Source organism: Montipora capricornis, chromosome 14, assembly GCF_036669925.1.
Source record: "Montipora capricornis isolate CH-2021 chromosome 14, ASM3666992v2, whole genome shotgun sequence".
NCBI lineage: Eukaryota > Metazoa > Cnidaria > Anthozoa > Scleractinia > Acroporidae > Montipora > Montipora capricornis.
Window position 1 is genome coordinate 10,180,305 of NC_090896.1, and position 17,500 is coordinate 10,197,804.

Genomic DNA, 17,500 nt, shown 5'->3' on the forward strand with positions numbered 1-17,500 from the left:
TTCCCTGCTAGCAGAGGCTCTTTTCCTGGTGTTCGCTGACGGGAGAAAAGAGACCTCTGCCATGGGTCTAAATGGGCTTTGATTTAACCGCCGTCCACGATCTTGGACGGCTCTATTTAGAACGCATGCTCCTTGCATTGCTCGCTGACCGTAACTTGAGCCCGTTGCGTCTCGCGCATTTCTTTATAATAATTCCGCTGTTATTTTCTGAGCCCACATTATAAACATGGCGTGCTCATCGGCGACCTCGAAAGAGTTCAGTCGTAAAGAGTTATTAAGTTTGCTTTCTTCTGTTTTGGATAACCTCGACGATGGAAAGATAAAGAAATTGAGTGAAGAGCAGTTCAAGGCCTTGTTTCATTTTTTAAACGGGCGAGACACGTTTGCGTGCTTGCCGACCGGGCATGGGAAAACTCTCATCTACCAGATTGCTGTGCTTATTGCACGAACGGGAAAGGTGCCAATTCTGCCATCGAACCCACTTGTTGTTGTTGTTTCACCGCTAAATGCGCTCATATCTGACCAGCTTGAGTCCTGCCAAAGGCTCAAGCTCAAAGCCGTTAAAATGGAGCAGGAGCTGTTCGGCAACGATGATAAACGGACGGAGCTCGATCAAGCTGAAGTGGTTTACTGCAGTCCGGAAACCTTGGAAAACATCCAATCCAAGCAGTTCCTTGTAAAAATGGACGATCGGTTGGTTGGAATTGTTGTGGACGAATCACATTGTGTAGTGAGCTGGTAAGCCTAATCTCGGTTTGTCGATGTTTGATGCGATATATTGTGACAGAAAAGTAACTTGAGCACGTGTTACTTTTCAAGACATTGCAGATACACTGTACCTATAAATCATTTTGTGTTCACCAAATGAAGAATCCGAAAGAAAACTTGTTCAGACAGAAAGTGGCTACCTCTCATTGTGTAAGCATATCGCATCAAAATATTCGGTGGTATCAGCATGATAGAAATTCCTTTATAAATTCATATTGATAATTGCAAATTTTGCTAATGGAAAAAAATTGCTATGCGTGTCACGCACTTTTGTGTTCCCTGCTAGCAGAGGCTCTTTTCCTTGGATTCACTAAGTGAACACCATGGAAAGAGCCTCTGCTAGCAGGAAACCTTGGGTGTCACAGGAAAAAATATTTTGTGTTGCCTTGAAAGCTCTGCCTACTATCAGAGGCCAATTAAAAAAAATTAAGTAAATGCCCCGTTTGTATAAATGTAACAAGCTAGCCACGTTTCACGAAAACAATATACCACAGTACTAATGAAACACCTATTTTTTAGGGGTCTAAGTGTCACACCATTCAGGGCAGCTTACAGCAAAGTGGGTGATGTGCGAGGGTTTACAAGAAAACCATTTCTGTGCCTTACAGCCACTGCAGGGAAAACTATCAGATCCCAAATTATGAAGAACCTGCACATGAAGAGTGCTAAGGTTGTAAACCTTAGCCCAAACAAGTCAAACATAAAACTGTGTGTATCAAAACTTGATAGAAATGAGGAACTGGATGAAACCTTTGCCTCGCTGATCGAGGACCTGAAATCCAAGGGCTGTGAAATGAAAAAAACCATCATTTACTGCAGATCCATCACTGCATGTGGAGACATTTTTGAAGTCCTTTTGGAAAACCTCCCAAACAACGAACTATATGGTATGTTCCACAGTAAGACCCCCGAGTCAATTCAGAAGAATGTCTTATACGAATTTGTAAAGAGAGACAGCAAAATGCGGCTGGTTGTTGCCACTTGTGCTTTGGGCATGGGTGTTGACATTCCTGATGTTGAACTTATCATTCACTACGGTATACCAACAGAAGTAGAAAGCTATGTGCAAGAGATTGGGAGGGGAGGTAGGGATGGCAGGGCATGTGCTGCTTTTCTGTACTACAAGCCCTATCATCTTGCTCACTGTGACAAAGAAATGAGAGACTATGTAAAAGCTACCAGTTGCCGGCGTAAGGAACTACTGAAACATTTTAAAGAAAAAGAAGCTACTTTGGATGTCATGCATAAGTGCTGTGACTTTTGTACCCAGCTTTGCAAGTGCCAGGGAGCTGACTGTGTCATGCAACTCGAGGCGGAGGAGAATGTGGACACAAGTTTGCCTTTGGAATCGCTTAGTCGTACAGTAGAAAGTGAGGAACGTGAACTGTTCATTGAGCTTCTTAAGGACATTGACAAACTTGGAACTTACGAGACTTTGGGTTCAGATCTCATACTGGAATTAGCTGGTAAGCTAGAATATATATTTTTGGCAGATTATTTGATTGAAAATTTCCCCATTTTCAATCCACACCTGGCTAATGACATAATTCTGGCTGTAAAAGACATTTTCAATGACATATCTGAAGCAAGTGCCTATATGACAATGGATTTTGAGCCATATTTTGAAGATGATCCTCTTTTGCTTGGTGCAGCATATTGTAGTAACATCAGTGAGAGCAGCTCTGATGACAATGGCAGTGTTCAATAATCTTAATGTAAAGAAAGAACACGTATTTTACCAACCATTTTTCTAATTATTATTCTTCATTAAGTCTTCATTACTTCTTTGTTTCCAACTCAAGAGGCTGTAGATAAGGTTTTAATTAAAAGGTGACCAATTATTTTGGGTTATCTTTTTTCGCACTTTTTTTAATTGAAATGAATAGTTATGTGTTGTAAGGACAAATGCATTTGGGAATCTGTCATAATGTAGAGTTTCCCCATGGGCATAACTGTTTATGATGAATGGGATTTAAGTAGAGGGGTTGTTTTGGGGACCTGTAATTCCAGGGGAAGGGTTCTTCAAATGAACTATCCTCCCACCTGCCCAGGGGAATTAATTTTTTTGTACAATCGGTTATTGCACAGCATGGTTCAATATTTTCTTACTCTAGCTAATGCAGGGTGAAAGCTACCATTTTAACACTGCTAAAAGTCATAATTACTGTATGAATGATTTCAGTGTCTGGTGTGCACACTCTCCTGCCATTCCCATGTCCCCCTATTGGGAATTGCTAAAAACAGTTTCTGAAGATTTTAAAGCAGAGGCCTTAAAGGGGCAGTGTCATGCTATTTGGAAACTCTATAAAAAGCTAGGTGTCTTCGTGTTAATTGAATTCCAAAACTAATGGCATAGCTTTGTTATTAAAGATTATTTGAAGGTAATGAAACTGTTTCCTGTCACCTGTCGCTACGAATGGCAAGGATGGAAATGGATTGATACTTGAATACAGTGGCCTTATTATTTTTAAAATTGGCCAAATTATTTTTTTCAAATTTCTATGGTACGTCTTCCAAAATCCTCAATAAATTTATTACAGCTAGCCCTCTCTGAAAATATTCATTAAATATCTCTGTCATAGCTTTACAGAACTATTTTGTTCTAAAACATAAATGTAATGATTTTAGCACAGAATTGCCTAAAACAGCAAAATCTTCATGACACTGCCCCTTATTGAGGTGCCCTTGTGTACATCATAACCAGTATTTTGTTATGCTATGTGTTCATGTTTGCTTACAATAGAATTATAGTTTCAGTAATATACTAAAACTGTTTAAAGTATTTACACTTTCCACCTTGGATAATGGAATTTCTGAGTTTAAACATGTCCGCCTTGCAGTCAATATAATATATTACAAATTTGCTTGAATCAATGATATGTATTTGTTGTAAACTGGCTGAAATTATTGATATCCAAACTGTGTACGAATTTATTTAATTGCCATATTAAAGCTATGAGACTGTTGTTAGTAGCAGGTAATCCTTATATTAAATTTTTGTGATAAAACTCTAACCCTTGGTAATTTAGATTTTTTGTGATGGAATTTACATAGTGTAGTACATATTTCTCGATAATCTACAAGTATGAACTCAGTAACAACTATGCTGGATGTGGCATTAGTCAAATTTCATAAGTAATCCATTGAGGTAGCATGTTACTCAAATTGAATCAGCATTGTCATTCACATGTTTTTATCCATAACCTCCCAGTGGAGGACCCCTGAAATTCAAGGGTGGGACCCTTACTGCAGATTAGCATTGTCATTGTGATACCCCATGAAAGATTACAATTCTGATGGAAACCTTTCACCAATGCGAAGAATAGAGCTCTTTAGCTTGGGTGGTTTGTTGTCCCATTTCAGACCATGTGATATTGCTCTTGAGATTTATTGCTTTCAAACTTTCAAATAGTCATGTGTATATGATTGAATAACTTTTAGATGGATAAAGGAACAACTCCCAGAGAATGTCACATGGTCTGAAATCGGTAAACAAACTGCTCAAGCTAAAGAGGTCCATTAAATCTTGTAAAAGGCTTGATTTTGTCTATGCCACTTTTTACGATGGCGACAAATCCAGCGGTGCAGCCTTGTGACATTCACCCCATCATACAGATCATTTTTGACCTCAGGAAAGCAAGTATACCTCCTACCAGCCTTGAAGTCGAAAACATTTGATTTTTTGTGAACCTGTTCTAACACAGTAACAAATGTCTGCTGCTTGATTTTGTTGGTGTGGTGGGTGTTGCGTGTTCCCTGTCCAAGGTCTTGCTTAGACTGTTGCAGCAGTCCTAGAAGTGGCCCTGTAGCTTTGGTTGAAGATTCAATTGAGCTGCTGTTTATGTTAGGTGCACCCATCTCACGGATACATTCCTTTGACACCATATTTACCTGTTCTACCAGAAGGTCCCTAGATATGCATTTACCTTGCCCTCCCTTTCGAGAGGCAAAACGGTTCCACTTCAGTCTATGTGCCTCTCTTGGAGTAAGCAAGCCAAGCTGAGATGCCTTGAGACGGAGAGCAGCTAATGCATATTTGCTGTGGTTGTTTACCCGGTAAAAAACAGTGAGAAAATTCCACACCCTCAAGAGCCGTTCACCATCACCTTCTTTTACAGAGTCATCTGCACTCCTAAGGAGAAGACCAATGCTGAGGTGGAGGCAACCATAATTGTACACATAGTCCTCTGTCCCCTTGTCGTCCACTTTACTTTCAGATGTTGCATCCTCATCCGCTACTGTGAGGCCATGCTCTTTTTTCTCATGCTTAACACGACATTTGCCATACTTGAAAACTCTTGTACAACCGTGGCCACGACAGGGCAAGTCAGGACGAGGGTTGTAAGCTGCGAGAAGATTAGGAAGGCGAGACACTCCAGGCATTACAAACTTCTCAAGCATGGAAATTACTTTCCTGTGAAGCCAATTTCTTTGAGCTTCTTTGCTGGAATTCTTAAGATTATCAGGCATCATGTTTTTCGTTGGAATGCTTTCCATACCTTCCATTCCAAAATGATTAAGGGTTGCAGCAATAATGAAGGCATCCAACTCTATTGCAAAGAACTCTTTTACTGAATCATAGTGGTCAAGGGGGTCTCTAAGAGCATTGGAATTCCCAGCCACGATTGCATTGCTCGCCATTGTTCCCCAATCCATAACTGAATTAGGCTTCCGCAGAATGTTGACAGCAAGCTGAAAACAAATGACATAGTTGGAGACCAAAATCAGCATTAGATCTTACAACCCACAAAACTCTCACCTATTAAACCCTCGCAAGAACCTTTAAATATAATTTTTGTGAAGTTTGGAGTGAATCATTTGTGTCAGACAGGGATATTACAGTAGATCTTCCTCCACTAGTCTTTGTCCAAAAGAAATATTATGCAAAATTTTCACTGATTCTTTTTTTGGTGAGTCCAAAATATTATTTGAATAAAGGGAAGAGTTTGATAACAGATTCCCCTCCCCGCCCCCCAACAGAAAAAATCCGCAACAAATGAACACACCTGGTAAGCAATGCGTATGCCATGCCAATCCTCATTCTTACACCAAACGCCATCTAGTTTCTCATCCACACTCCTGCCATCTGCACGTGCCTTCTGAATATTTCTTGACCTCTCTTCTGTGAGTTGATCTCCACCAAAGCAAACAAAGTCGGCAGGCGTCTTGGTACCATTAACTTGTGACATTGGCACATAGTTGCTATGGAGGTGTTCTAATATGTCTACCATGTCCTCATTGAGGCTTTCATTTTTTGGAAGACAACCAAGAGGTATCTGTAAAAAATAAGTACCGTTGAATGACCCAAAAAACTGCACTGTGATCATTGTGGTAAAATGTGTCGTGTCCAAAAATTTCAAATCATACTCCACCCAAAGGGGGTAAATTGTTTTGTGCCCCTCCCCTGGTAAATTTCAGTTTAGCTTTGAACTTTTCTTCTACAAGCTTGGCTATAACATATACCCCCCCCCCCCCCCCCACCCCCCAGGAATTTCCAGATACTCTTGGTGGGGGAAGTCTGGAAACTGCATAGAACCACACAGTACTAGTCTTGTTAACATGACAGCAGAAAATCTTGCTACATAACCTGGACTCATAATAACATTTAAGGTCTAATGAAATTTGCAGTGGCAAGATTTCTGAGTTTCAAATACCAAACACTTTCTGTGTTTAGTTCCATGGAATCTGGGAGTCCCTAAATTTGTATGATCGTCTTATACATAGCTTTCCTGCTAGCAGTGGCATAACAAAAAGAAAAACTAATTTAGGGGATCACAGATTCCTCAAATAACAACCACAGATAGCAATTTATACTTGCGAATCTCAACCCAATTTACATATAAAAGTTATTATGGGCAACCCTTTAATAGTATATTATGTCCATTTACAAGATACCTGATTGGAAGGTAATCTCATTGCTTCGCTGTACTCATGTGGTATGTGGTACACAACAACAGACTTTAAGAAACGAAAGGCTGAAAGTTGTTTAACCATTACACGAGTCCATAATGGAATTAGATCCTTCTTAAGCTTCTCTACATCATCCAAGGAGGGCAGAAACTCATGAACTTGGACCACATCAAGAGTCCTCTCAGTCACATCAGGTAAATTTTCTCCAGTAACAACATCCTCCATGGCAACAAGGTTAAATGTATGAAGGGACTTGTTCTTGTTAGAATTATCCATATGCCTGACATTAATATGAAGGTCCAGGTTATCTCCAATGATCTGGAATCCTTTAGGGGCTGAGTGTTTTGCAACCTCAATAGACTTATTAATGGCATCCAAAGCATCATCACCTTGTTCTGTTGATTTTGCAACAAAAGCACATGTATCCTTGATCATCTTGGAGCTTATCTGCTTCTCCAAAAGCTTACTTCCAATACTGTGCACAACATCGGTTGGGTTGTAAAGACATGCCAGGTTTATTGAGGAAGCATCTATTGTATCTGCACCTCCACAGACACCACTTGCATCTATCATCCTACAGTCACTCGGTTCATTTGTCATTAGGTAGGAACATACCTGCCCAATTTTGGGTAGTTCTGGCAGATATTCTAGGCTCTGTAGACATTGTTTTATAATCTCGAGACACTGCACAGTGTCCTTATGTTGCTCGATGGTGCCCTTCCATTGCAAGAGAGTCTTATCGTGGTCCTTTCCCATTTCCTTTGCCTTTGCTGTTAGCTGTGTGGGATGGACTGTAATGCCATGGGCTGTCATAAGTTCCAAACCCTTAAAAAATACAGTTAACAGAGAACTGGAATTTTATTACTAAGTAATGCATCAAATTACAGCTGTAATACAGATATGAAGCCCTAACCGATCGATCACAAAAATCATTAAAAGATTTCACTTTCAACTTCTCCATTGCAGAATAAGGGACAGAATCAGTCATATTCTCCTACTGTGTAAAGAGAAATCACTTGCTACTCACTACCAACAGTCTATGAGAAATCATAATGTATTTACCTTCTTTAAAAACCTGAGTTACTCTATTTTACCATTAAAATATTATTTTAATATTGTTATTGTTATTATTACTATTATTATTATTATTACAATGATTATTATTATTATTATTATTATTATTATTATTATTATTAATATTACTCATTACATAAGTCTTGTGAAGTCTTTAATAAAGATTAGTATTTTCATTAAAAAACTTTAAAAAAAATTATTATTAATATTAATATTATTAATAATATAATTATTATTATTATTATTATTATTATTATTATTATTATTATTATTATTATTGTTATTACTCTTGAATACATGTTGGTGGTACAGGTATTTAAATGATGGAATTTCCAAAATAGGAATTAAATGTATCTTTTCTAAGTATAGGTTCATTGAGCCATCTCTAGGAGGAGTGAGCATAGCAATCCAACCAACAGAGAACTTGTTTAAGTGATCAGCACATACCATTAAAATTCCCTAAGAATATAGGGTGGGAATTCAGTGACAGGTAAAACCAGGATAATTATAAGCTCAATACTTACCATTTCCCCTGCCCCAGAAAAGCGTAGTATCAAACCAATGCGGTATGCCAGGGCTGACATCTGTGGACATCGGTTTTGAAGCATGATTGCAGCAATGGTAGCAATGACAGTATTAACTTGCTTCCCATTCTCCTGCTTGCGTTTTTTTGACTTCGAGACACAAAGGCTGTTGAGCAACTCAGTTGTTAAAGGAGCTTTTGCCTTCAACTCCTCACCAAAATCAGCCATCTTGAAGGATGGTAACAAGTCATGACGGCTTTGCCTAAGAACACTAGGTTCCTTTATTGATGTAAGGCCCATAAGTTCCTCCTCCATTTTCTTGAACAACAACTTCTTGGCTTCAATGATGCCTGTTGATGTCTTCAGTAAGGCTGCCAAGGCCAATTTGGGAAGTCCTAGTGCAATGTACTTGACTATAGTGGCAGTTTTCTGGTCAGACTTAGACAGTTTAACTTTTCTCGGGCCAGAAGGATAATTGATGTTTATCTATTGAAAGCATGCAAGAAAACAAAAGAATATTTCTTGATATAATTCTTTTCAAGCAAAGGCTTTTTTTATTATCAGAAATTATAAAAAGATTTTACACCACAACCATATCATTAACGAATGAAAGAAAATTAGGCTAGGAGGGAATAACACAACCTCGTTCCCAGGGTATTATTTCTAGCAATATGAAAGCACACAGGTAATGTATTTTTCTTCCTTCGTTAAGCGCAGAGAATGAAAGGCCAAAAAAAAGTGTTTCAGCACCAATTTTCCGTGTTTGGCCAGCGAAAACCAGGAAAAGAGACTCTGCTAGCAGGGAGCCATCAATTTTAAGTCATCTATTCTTTCAATTCTTCGAGTAAAATATTAATTTTGTAAACGTGCAGAAAGTTATTAAAACCGACTATTGACAAGTGACAGAAATGTATTTCTCACCTCCACTTCGGTTTCATCATCTTCGGCATTTCCTGTTAATTCAGCATTAACAGAAACTTCTTCGCTACGGTCCTGGTCATGAGCTGAGCTGGAGGCAAAGTCGAAGTGAAAGTCATCATCAAACAAAAGCGAGAGGAATGATTGCGGTAAATCGACCGAATCGACGCACTGGTTTGCAACATCCGGTTCTCGCGGCTGTTCGATTACAATCTGAACATCTCCTTCGAACTGGTTTGCAGAAATTCGCTCATGCCTTTGTTCGACTTCAGTCAGAGAATTCCCATGGCACTGGTTCGCAGCAATTTGCTCTGGCGGTGGTTGTTCCACTTCGGGAGGAAAATCTCCTTCGCACTGTGCCACAGTATCTGGTTCATAGGTAAGCTTATTAGCGTAAGAATGATCGTGAGAAACAAATTCTGCTCTCAAATCTTCGAAACTGGTGCTCAATGGAAAAACACCGAGCTCTTCCACTCCATCCGTCTCTTTGTTGATGGCCTTCCTTGCTTTAGCTTGTTTGTTTACAGCCAAAGGACTTTCCTTGCACATCCGTTTGTACCGCGGCGGAGTGAGTTTGGTGGGTTCTCTAGCGCATTGCCTCTCGTTTGTAGAATTATTTTTCCGATACTTGTCGATGAGAAATGCTTTGTCTTGTTCGAGAATTAATGTTCTCTTTACGACTGAGTCCACCTTTCGTTTACAGCATTTGCAAATCCGTCGGGATGACAGGGAAAAATCGGGCGATTCTCCGAGAAGGAATGTCAAATTTTCTTTAAGTCCTGCAGTTGTGGTTGTGTTAAAAAAGCTTCCCTGACCAGATAACTTGAAGTTAATACCACAGATCAGACAACAATTATCTCTAGACGATTTTTGTACTTTTTTAACCGGCGTTTTTGGCGATCTAGTCGATGATATTTTTCTCTGTTTACTACACGGAGAGTTAATCGGGGTGTGAGACATGACGCGCCATATGCATCTGCGGGGTTTTCGCGCCAGTTTCAGTGAAAGGTCATATTTCGTGACGTCTTACCAACATCACGTGATAGCTCGGTCGCTAAGCCGCGGAGCATGCTCAATATAGTCCATTTAGACCCATGGCAGAGGTCTCTTTTCTCCCGTCAGCGAACACCAGGAAAAGAGCCTCTGCTAGCAGGGAAGAGAAAGTGAAGTTGTAGGAGGTTTTCACATGACGTCATCGCCGCCACGTTGGTGGACGAAAACAAAAGATCTCTCATTAGCTTCTTTTGTTCGTCCACCAGAAGTCGTACTTTTCTCTATTTTGTTATTGGTGTCTCTAGAGGTTGGTTGAAAACCTCCTATATTTCATTACTTATGGCTTGATCTTTCAGTTTTGAAAGGTGTCTAACGAATTTATAATTGGATAATGTTTGTTGGGAATATTGTCTTCGCAATTCACTTTGTTCTGGTCTTTCATATACCGGATCCGAAATAATTAATGTCCATAAAACAAAAGAACAACGTGAACATAATAATACCGAATTAGCAAGGCCTAATCGGAATAACAATAATTCTTTTGTCCTATGCCATTTTAGTTCGGTATATGAAAGTCTACCCCAAAACACTTATCGTTTGCGATTTCTTGTCATCTCGACAGAGCCACGGGTTATTGTCAGCCTCCTGATACAATAGCGAGGAAGCATGAGTAGCACTTTACTCATTGTTTTGCTTTTAATTCTTCTCGATTTCGGCCTTGCTGGCATGAACCCCGTGTACATGGTGAATCATTCAAAGGCTTAAATGACTTAAATGAGTCATAAGTTTTGGTTGGTTCGGAGGTTGTTTTGTTGGCGGGTTTACAGACCACACCTCTTTGTGATGGCTCCCCGTAAAATATTAGTTCCCGTAATGAACCTTTAAAAAAATTAGGATTAAAGAGCTCCCGCTTGAATCAATTAAATACTGTTCCATTTCCCTCAAATAGCTTGTGGGATTTTTCTCGTCAATTTTTGAATATTATTTTTGTTAAAAGAAAAACGCATTGTTCCTTCAGCGTGAAATACACATGCTTCGTGTCTCACCTTTCTGATGATATATATATATATATATATATATATATATATATATATATATATATAACTGCAGACAGTACTGTTTCGGCCTTCTGGGCCTCATCAGTGCAGTGCTGATGTCTAGGATAGAGGTTAAGCTATAAAGCCACCCCAGATGTCCCACGCATGTGGTACATCCAAGTCATGCCAGAGTGCTCAAACTAGCGAGCTAGTGAGCATGCGCAATTGCTAGCGGCAATGACTCATCCTAGTAGAGTGCTCAATTTGGACATGAAAGCAAAAGCTTTGTAATGCCAAAGAGCTATATCTAACTGCAGACAGTACTGTTTCGGCCTTCTGGGCCTCATCAGTGCAGTGCTGATGTCTAGGATAGAGGTTAAGCTATAAAGCCACCCCAGATGTCCCACGCATGTGGTACATCCAAGTCATGCCAGAGTGCTCAAACTAGCGAGCTAGTGAGCATGCGCAATTGCTAGCGGCAATGACTCATCCTAGTAGAGTGCTCAATTTGGACATGAAAGCAAAAGCTTTGTAATGCCAAAGAGCTATATCTATATAGCTATATATATATATATAAACGGCCGAATTTATAGTAGAGACTAATAACTAGTTTAGGATGATTTCGTCTGCAATTCGTTTAGATATACACATCTGGTGTTTATTGTATCCAGAATTGACTCTAAATAGACGCGCGCTCAAAATTGACGTCCAACATAAAGTGTCCCTTTAAGGCTTAGCAGTTGCTACCTATTTTCAACAACAAGGTAAGGGAAAAAGTTAGCGTTATTTTTAGCTTTGGGTAAATGCAGCAGTTAATCGTTACTTTTTATTGAGCTGCATTTGGGAGATACTTTGTGACGTTAATTGTCCTATTCCGAGACACGAGTGATGTTGAAGTTGGCGAGAAGTGCAAAGGGACACTTCGTGACTCTTACTGAAATCGTCGTGCATCTAATTAGGGTCAATCCTGGAGATATGTGAACATCACAGCTTGTGTTGTGCTTGAGTAGCGTCCCGTTTTCACAAAACGCAAGCGAACGCAATCATAAGCCCAAGCACAAGGAAATGGATACATTTTGATCCTTGCGCTTGTACTTATGCTTGCGCCAGGTCCGTTTTCACGGTGAATTAAACACTCTTGTGCTTGCGTTTATGCTTGTGCTTGTGCTTGCGTCAGGCCCGTTTTCACGGTGAATTAAACACTCTTGTGCTTGCGTTTATGCTTGCGCTAATGCTTGCGTCAGGCCCGTTTTCACGGTGAATTAAACACTCTTGTGCTTGCGTTTATGCTTGCGCTTGTGCTTGCGTCAGGCCCCTTTTCACGGTGAATTAAGCACTATTGTGCTTGCGTTTATGATTGTGTCAGGCCCGTTTTCACGGTGAATTAAACACTCTTGTGCTTCCATTTATGCTTGCGCTTGTGCTTGCGTCAGGCCCGTTTTTACCGTAAATTAAGCACTCTTGTGCTTGCGTTTATCCTTGCGTCAGGCCCGTTTTCACGGTGAATTAAACACTCTTGCGCTTGCGTCAGGCCCGTTTTACGGTGAATTAAGCACTCTTGTGCTTGCGTTTACGCTTGCGCTTGTGCTTGCGCCAGGCCCGTTTTTACGGTGAATTAAACACTCTTGTGTTTGCGCTTGTGCTTGCGTCAGGCCCGTTTTTACGGTGAATTAAACACTCTTGTGTTTGCGCTTGTGCTTGCGTCAGGCCCGTTTTCACAGTGAATTAAGCACTTTTGTGCTTGCGTTAAAGCATGCGCTTGTGCTTGCGCCAGGCCCGTTTTCATGGTGAATTAAGCACTGTTGTGCTTGCGTTTATGCTTGCGCTTGTGCTTGCGGCAGGCCCATCTTTACGGTGAATTATGCACTCTTGTGCTTGCGTTTATGCTTGCGCTTGTGCTTACGCTAGACCCGTTTTCACGGTGAATTAAACACTCTTCTGTTTGCGCTTGTGCTTGCGTCAGGCCCGTTTTCATGGTGAATTAAGCACTGTTGTGCTTGCGTTTATGCTTGCGCTTGTGCTTGCGGCAGGCCCATTTTTACGGTGAATTAAGCACTCTTGTGCTTGCGTTTATGCTTGCGCTTGTGCTTGCGCCAGGCCCGTTTTCACGGTGAATTGAGCACTCTTGTGCTTGCATTTATGCTTGCACTTGTGCTTGCGTCAGGCCCCTTTTTTTACGGTGAATTAAGTGCTCTTGTGCTTGCATTTATGCTTGCGCTTGTGCTTGCGCCAGGCTCGTTTTCACGATGAATTAAACACTCTTGTGTTTGCGCTTGTGCTTGCGTCAGGCCCGTTTTCACGGTGAATTAAGCACTCTTGTGCTTGTGCTTGTGTTTATGCTTGAGCTTGTGCTTGCGCCAGGCCCGTTTTCACAGTGAATTAAACACTCTTGTGTTTGCGCTTGTGCTTGCGTCAGGCCCGTTTTCATGGTGAATTAAGCGCTCTTGTGCTTGCGCTTGTGCTTGCGCCAGGCCCGTTTTCACGGTGAATTAAGCACTGTTGTGCTTGCGTTAATGCTTGTGCTTGTGCTTGCGTCGTTAGTGAAAACCAGGCTTTACAGAACTTCATTTCCGTGATCTTCTAGTTCCCAGTCCTGGGAACGATTTGGATATTTGCCAGGAAAAAAAATGGGTGGAGGGGTTGGTTAGGTGCCCTTTGTAAAAAAATACATCATTATCCGTACCTTCGTGGCAGAGGTCACCATTGAATCCAGGAGTGCATAAACAGCGATATCTTTTCTGTGTAAAACCGGATTGACATGTTCCACCGTTTTTACACTGAGATTTGCCACAGGCGTTCTGAACAAGCAAAAGAAAATATACATCACTGTCATTTGTATGGTAGAGTGTAAGAATAACGGAAATTAATATATCATAGGTTAGAACCAATCAAAATGCCCGCATTATTGAGCATATATATTAAGTATATTAGCTTTAGTTGTATATAAGAGACAATTGCTTAAATTGTCAAGATAAGTGCGAAAACCACCTCTTCCTTCTTCTCCCTTCTTCTCTCTTTCATCTACAACGGGCACTTCCAATACATGGATGCATTTATTTCATAAATGCAAACATTAACCAAAATGCCAATACAAGTATCACACACAGTTAAGGCCAAAAGCAAACTACGGTTAATTAACAACTATTCACCGAAGAGGTACCCTAGTCGCAGAGACTTTTCTTGAGCCGTTAGAGAGTCGCGAACAAGAAAGAAAGAGTCGCGACTGGTCTTTGCTACTTCGCGGCTTTCTCAGCTCAAGGCTCAAGAAAAACCTCTTGGACCAGGTTTCCGAATTGGAGGTGGCTAGTGGCGGATATTTACCAAGCTGCGAAGCGCCAGGTAACTCTTTACCACCATTTATAAACACAGCACAAAAAGAAGTAAATATCCAACACTAGCTAGCCAGCGACATAGCACATAGCTCATTTATTCCTGCAACGATTACAATATTTTCGGACGCAAATCCCGCGCGGTTTTCTCGGAGGTGAATAGTAAAGGATATTCGGAGTTTGAGGAGCCAATCACAGCGTGCCTTTAAGGGCATATAATAAAAACAGATATTCCATGCCAACACAGCTGTATTTGTGTCACAGGAGTGAATTAAACTGAATGTCTCACCTCCGTTCCTCGATAAATGTAATCTTTGGCATTGATCAAATCTTTACCGTGTTCAGCGTGAGTAGAATTGTTCAGCTCGCATCTATGTTTTCCATCTGTGTTCGCTTTAGTTTCGAAGTTGACGCTGACGCAGTCATGTTCTTGGTAACAAATCCATTCGCATTCATGCATATTGTGTACTTCATAACTCTTTATTATATGATTCTTCAAACGCCCGTTAGCAAAGGAAAGAGAAGGCTGAAACGTGAGCTCACGACAAGAGCCTGCAGAAAAAGAACCGTTAATACGAGTCTTTTGCTTTGATGTCGCAACGTTTAAGTAATACGACGTAGGCATTATGGGATTGTTTTAATGTAAGCAAAATGGCAAACACAAATTTTACCATGATTGCACAATTGATTAGAGAGGTTCACGTGTTCTGATTGGTCGAGGGTGGCTTCATATGTCGGAGGGTGATTATAGCACGAGCCGTTAATATCAAAATAGCTGCCTCCCGTTTAGTCTACCTTACTGAAAAGTTTAGCCTTGAACGTGAAGCGAACTGCTAAATTCTGCTATACTGGTACGCTGCTTCATCGATTCAGCTACCAAACCAACTGACAGCTTTTTGAGTTCGTAATAAACCCCGAAGCGGATGTCCATATGAAGACACTAAATATAAGGAAGACATATATTTGAACTGCCACCAGCTGCGCCGAGATCCATGTTAAAATTTAGATCATTGCTGTCATGAAACTACTTAAAGCAGGTTCTCATCATCATGCGGAGCCTTTACCTCCAATTATTCCTTCAGTCAACCCTTTCCCGAGTAAATTTGTTTTTAAGAACCACATTTATTGTACATTCAACAAAATAACGCGTTTCTGATCGGTCAACGCCGAATGCATAAATAGGTTGTAGAGTACGGATTGCTATGGAAACACGGCGATAAAGTAATTTTTGTCGAGTCAAAAAACGTATGATTTTGCTCCTGCATTTTGGGGTTTATGGTTACTGACCTATTCGCCCTTGTCACACGGGGGCCATATTGTCCCGGGAGACCAAAAAAGCTTTGTTGTACCACGCCAAGCCTCATCCCCATGGTTTCCACTGCGAGGCTTGGAGTGGTAAAACAAAGCTCTTTTGGTCTCCCGGGACAATATGGCCGCCGTGTTACAAGGGCGAATAGCCTGCGTCACAGACGCGTGAAATCGTGAGAACACTCACATAGATCACGTCCCATATTTACGAAAAATATCTAATTTGCAAAGCTTCGAACCCGAGGCAATCACCTGTGTTTACTTTTTTTAGACATATATATATTTTTTAACCAATGATATTCTTGTTTTGTGGCGTTCTCTATGACGACCGCATCGTAGATCTTAAAGTTCCTTCTTGTAGACTGAGACTAGGGGAGCGCTTAAAGAGGGAGAAACCACGATGGCTACGGCAAAGAAAACATCACTTCAAAATATAAGTTTGAGCTATTCCAATTGGTGTGTCACGATGTTTCTATCTTGTTTATGTTGTACAATATGGGCGAAGTATGCTACAACCATATTATGTGCAGATTTGAAGCAAAGAGGGAGAAGCAAAGATTCACTTTCGTTTGTCCACGTTGTCGTCAAAACCTGAAAATTGGTCATTTTACGTTGTTGTTTTGACAAGAGAAATGTACAAAAATGCGTGCCACACGTGCAGCACGATCATTTTTTCCCCTTTTAACCAATAATATCACTGCTTTATGGCGTTGTCGTTACCGTAGCCGTCTTCGTTTCTTAAACTCCGTAAGACGACGGCTACGAGATCGCCGTAAAATACTGAATATCTTTAATTAGGCTTTGCACACCTCGTACGTACGTTTTACGTTTTGGTACATTTCTGTAAACTTCTCGCTTCCACTCGACGATGATGTATGAGGAGGAAGCGAGAATCTGGTAATAAATTTTCAATTTTCTCTCCAAACATCTACACCGTTCACACCCATTTTTTTCTCGGAAAGTTAGTACACACTTTCCATGCAGAACGGCTCTGGGTAGTCGAGAAATTATTACAATAAAGGGATTTGATATCCTTATAGATAACGTTCTCGTATCCATTCAGTAAGCTCAGTGATATCTCATTTGAGTTATCTCCCTTAGAAGTGACCGCAGTTTAAAATGCTATAATAATGTACTGAAAAGCGTCATTCGACAGAACACTTACTTTCTTCAAAAGAAGCGTAAGATGCTCCAAAATAAAGCAACGGATAAAGAATGTAGCACCGAAGAAGAGAATCCATGTCCGCAAAGTAGCAATAATTAACTGGCAACATCACATAAATTCTTAATTTGAAATAAGGGCAGAAGAAGACTGACAATTAATTATAATCAGCACCTGTCGACAATTGATTTTCCCCTGTACTACATTTATTTGGCGCTTCAACACTTTTGCTAAAGCTAAGATACAACAAGTTAGACAGTTTTCTATTTTTGTGGCCCCTCTGTCTGTGTTAAAAAGGCAAAACCACTTATAATTAACGGAAATCATTGTTTACAGATTTTCCACCATTAGTTGAACATTTGCATAGTTGCGCCATTTGACTACCAGAATCCTACAGGTTTTGCTTGTCTAATGCTAATTAGAGCTATAAAATAATAATTGTTATCTTTTACCCCGTTGGGGATACTATAATTTAAA

At 40.4% G+C, this 17,500-nt stretch overlaps 3 protein-coding genes across 3 annotated transcripts in view; 1 reads left to right on the top strand and 2 right to left on the bottom strand.

The window, feature by feature from the left end:
* LOC138033073 (fibrillin-2-like) overlaps positions 1–17,110 on the bottom strand; it is a 172,295-nt gene extending 155,185 nt beyond the window's left edge. The window contains exons 1-3 of the mRNA XM_068880825.1: positions 17,027–17,110; positions 14,843–15,105; positions 13,908–14,022 (exon numbers count right to left, since the gene is read on the bottom strand). Of these exons, the coding sequence (XP_068736926.1) occupies positions 13,908–14,022; positions 14,843–15,105; positions 17,027–17,102 (454 nt within the window). The 5' untranslated portion in view covers positions 17,103–17,110. The remainder of the gene's footprint in view (positions 1–13,907; positions 14,023–14,842; positions 15,106–17,026) is intronic.
* Positions 69–3,732, top strand: LOC138033074 (ATP-dependent helicase wrn-1-like). Its single transcript, XM_068880826.1, has 2 exons — positions 69–738; positions 1,288–3,732. The coding sequence occupies exons 1-2, from the start codon at positions 227–229 to the stop codon at positions 2,474–2,476; spliced, it is 1,701 nt and encodes a 566-aa protein (XP_068736927.1). The 5' UTR covers positions 69–226; the 3' UTR covers positions 2,477–3,732.
* Positions 3,905–8,610, bottom strand: LOC138033076 (uncharacterized). The gene is made up of 4 exons (XM_068880829.1): positions 8,277–8,610; positions 6,664–7,503; positions 5,775–6,044; positions 3,905–5,460 (listed from the first exon to the last, which is right to left on the bottom strand). The coding sequence occupies exons 1-4, from the start codon at positions 8,589–8,591 to the stop codon at positions 4,288–4,290; spliced, it is 2,598 nt and encodes an 865-aa protein (XP_068736930.1). The 5' UTR covers positions 8,592–8,610; the 3' UTR covers positions 3,905–4,287.
* Positions 17,111–17,500: the final 390 nt, after the last annotated feature.

Bases quoted from the DNA above. Each gene is read 5' to 3' on its own strand.
- LOC138033074 (XM_068880826.1), top strand. From the start codon at position 227: ATGGCGTGCTCATCGGCGACCTCGAAAGAGTTCAGTCGTAAAGAGTTA. The intron at 739-1,287 runs GTAAGCCTAATC...CCTATTTTTTAG, and splicing joins TCACATTGTGTAGTGAGCTG to GGGTCTAAGTGTCACACCAT.
- LOC138033076 (XM_068880829.1), bottom strand. From the start codon at position 8,591: ATGGAGGAGGAACTTATGGGCCTTACATCAATAAAGGAACCTAGTGTT. The intron at 6,045-6,663 runs GTATCTTGTAAA...TATTTTTTACAG, and splicing joins TGAGATTACCTTCCAATCAG to ATACCTCTTGGTTGTCTTCC. The intron at 5,461-5,774 runs GTGTGTTCATTT...ATTTGTTTTCAG, and splicing joins GCATACGCATTGCTTACCAG to CTTGCTGTCAACATTCTGCG.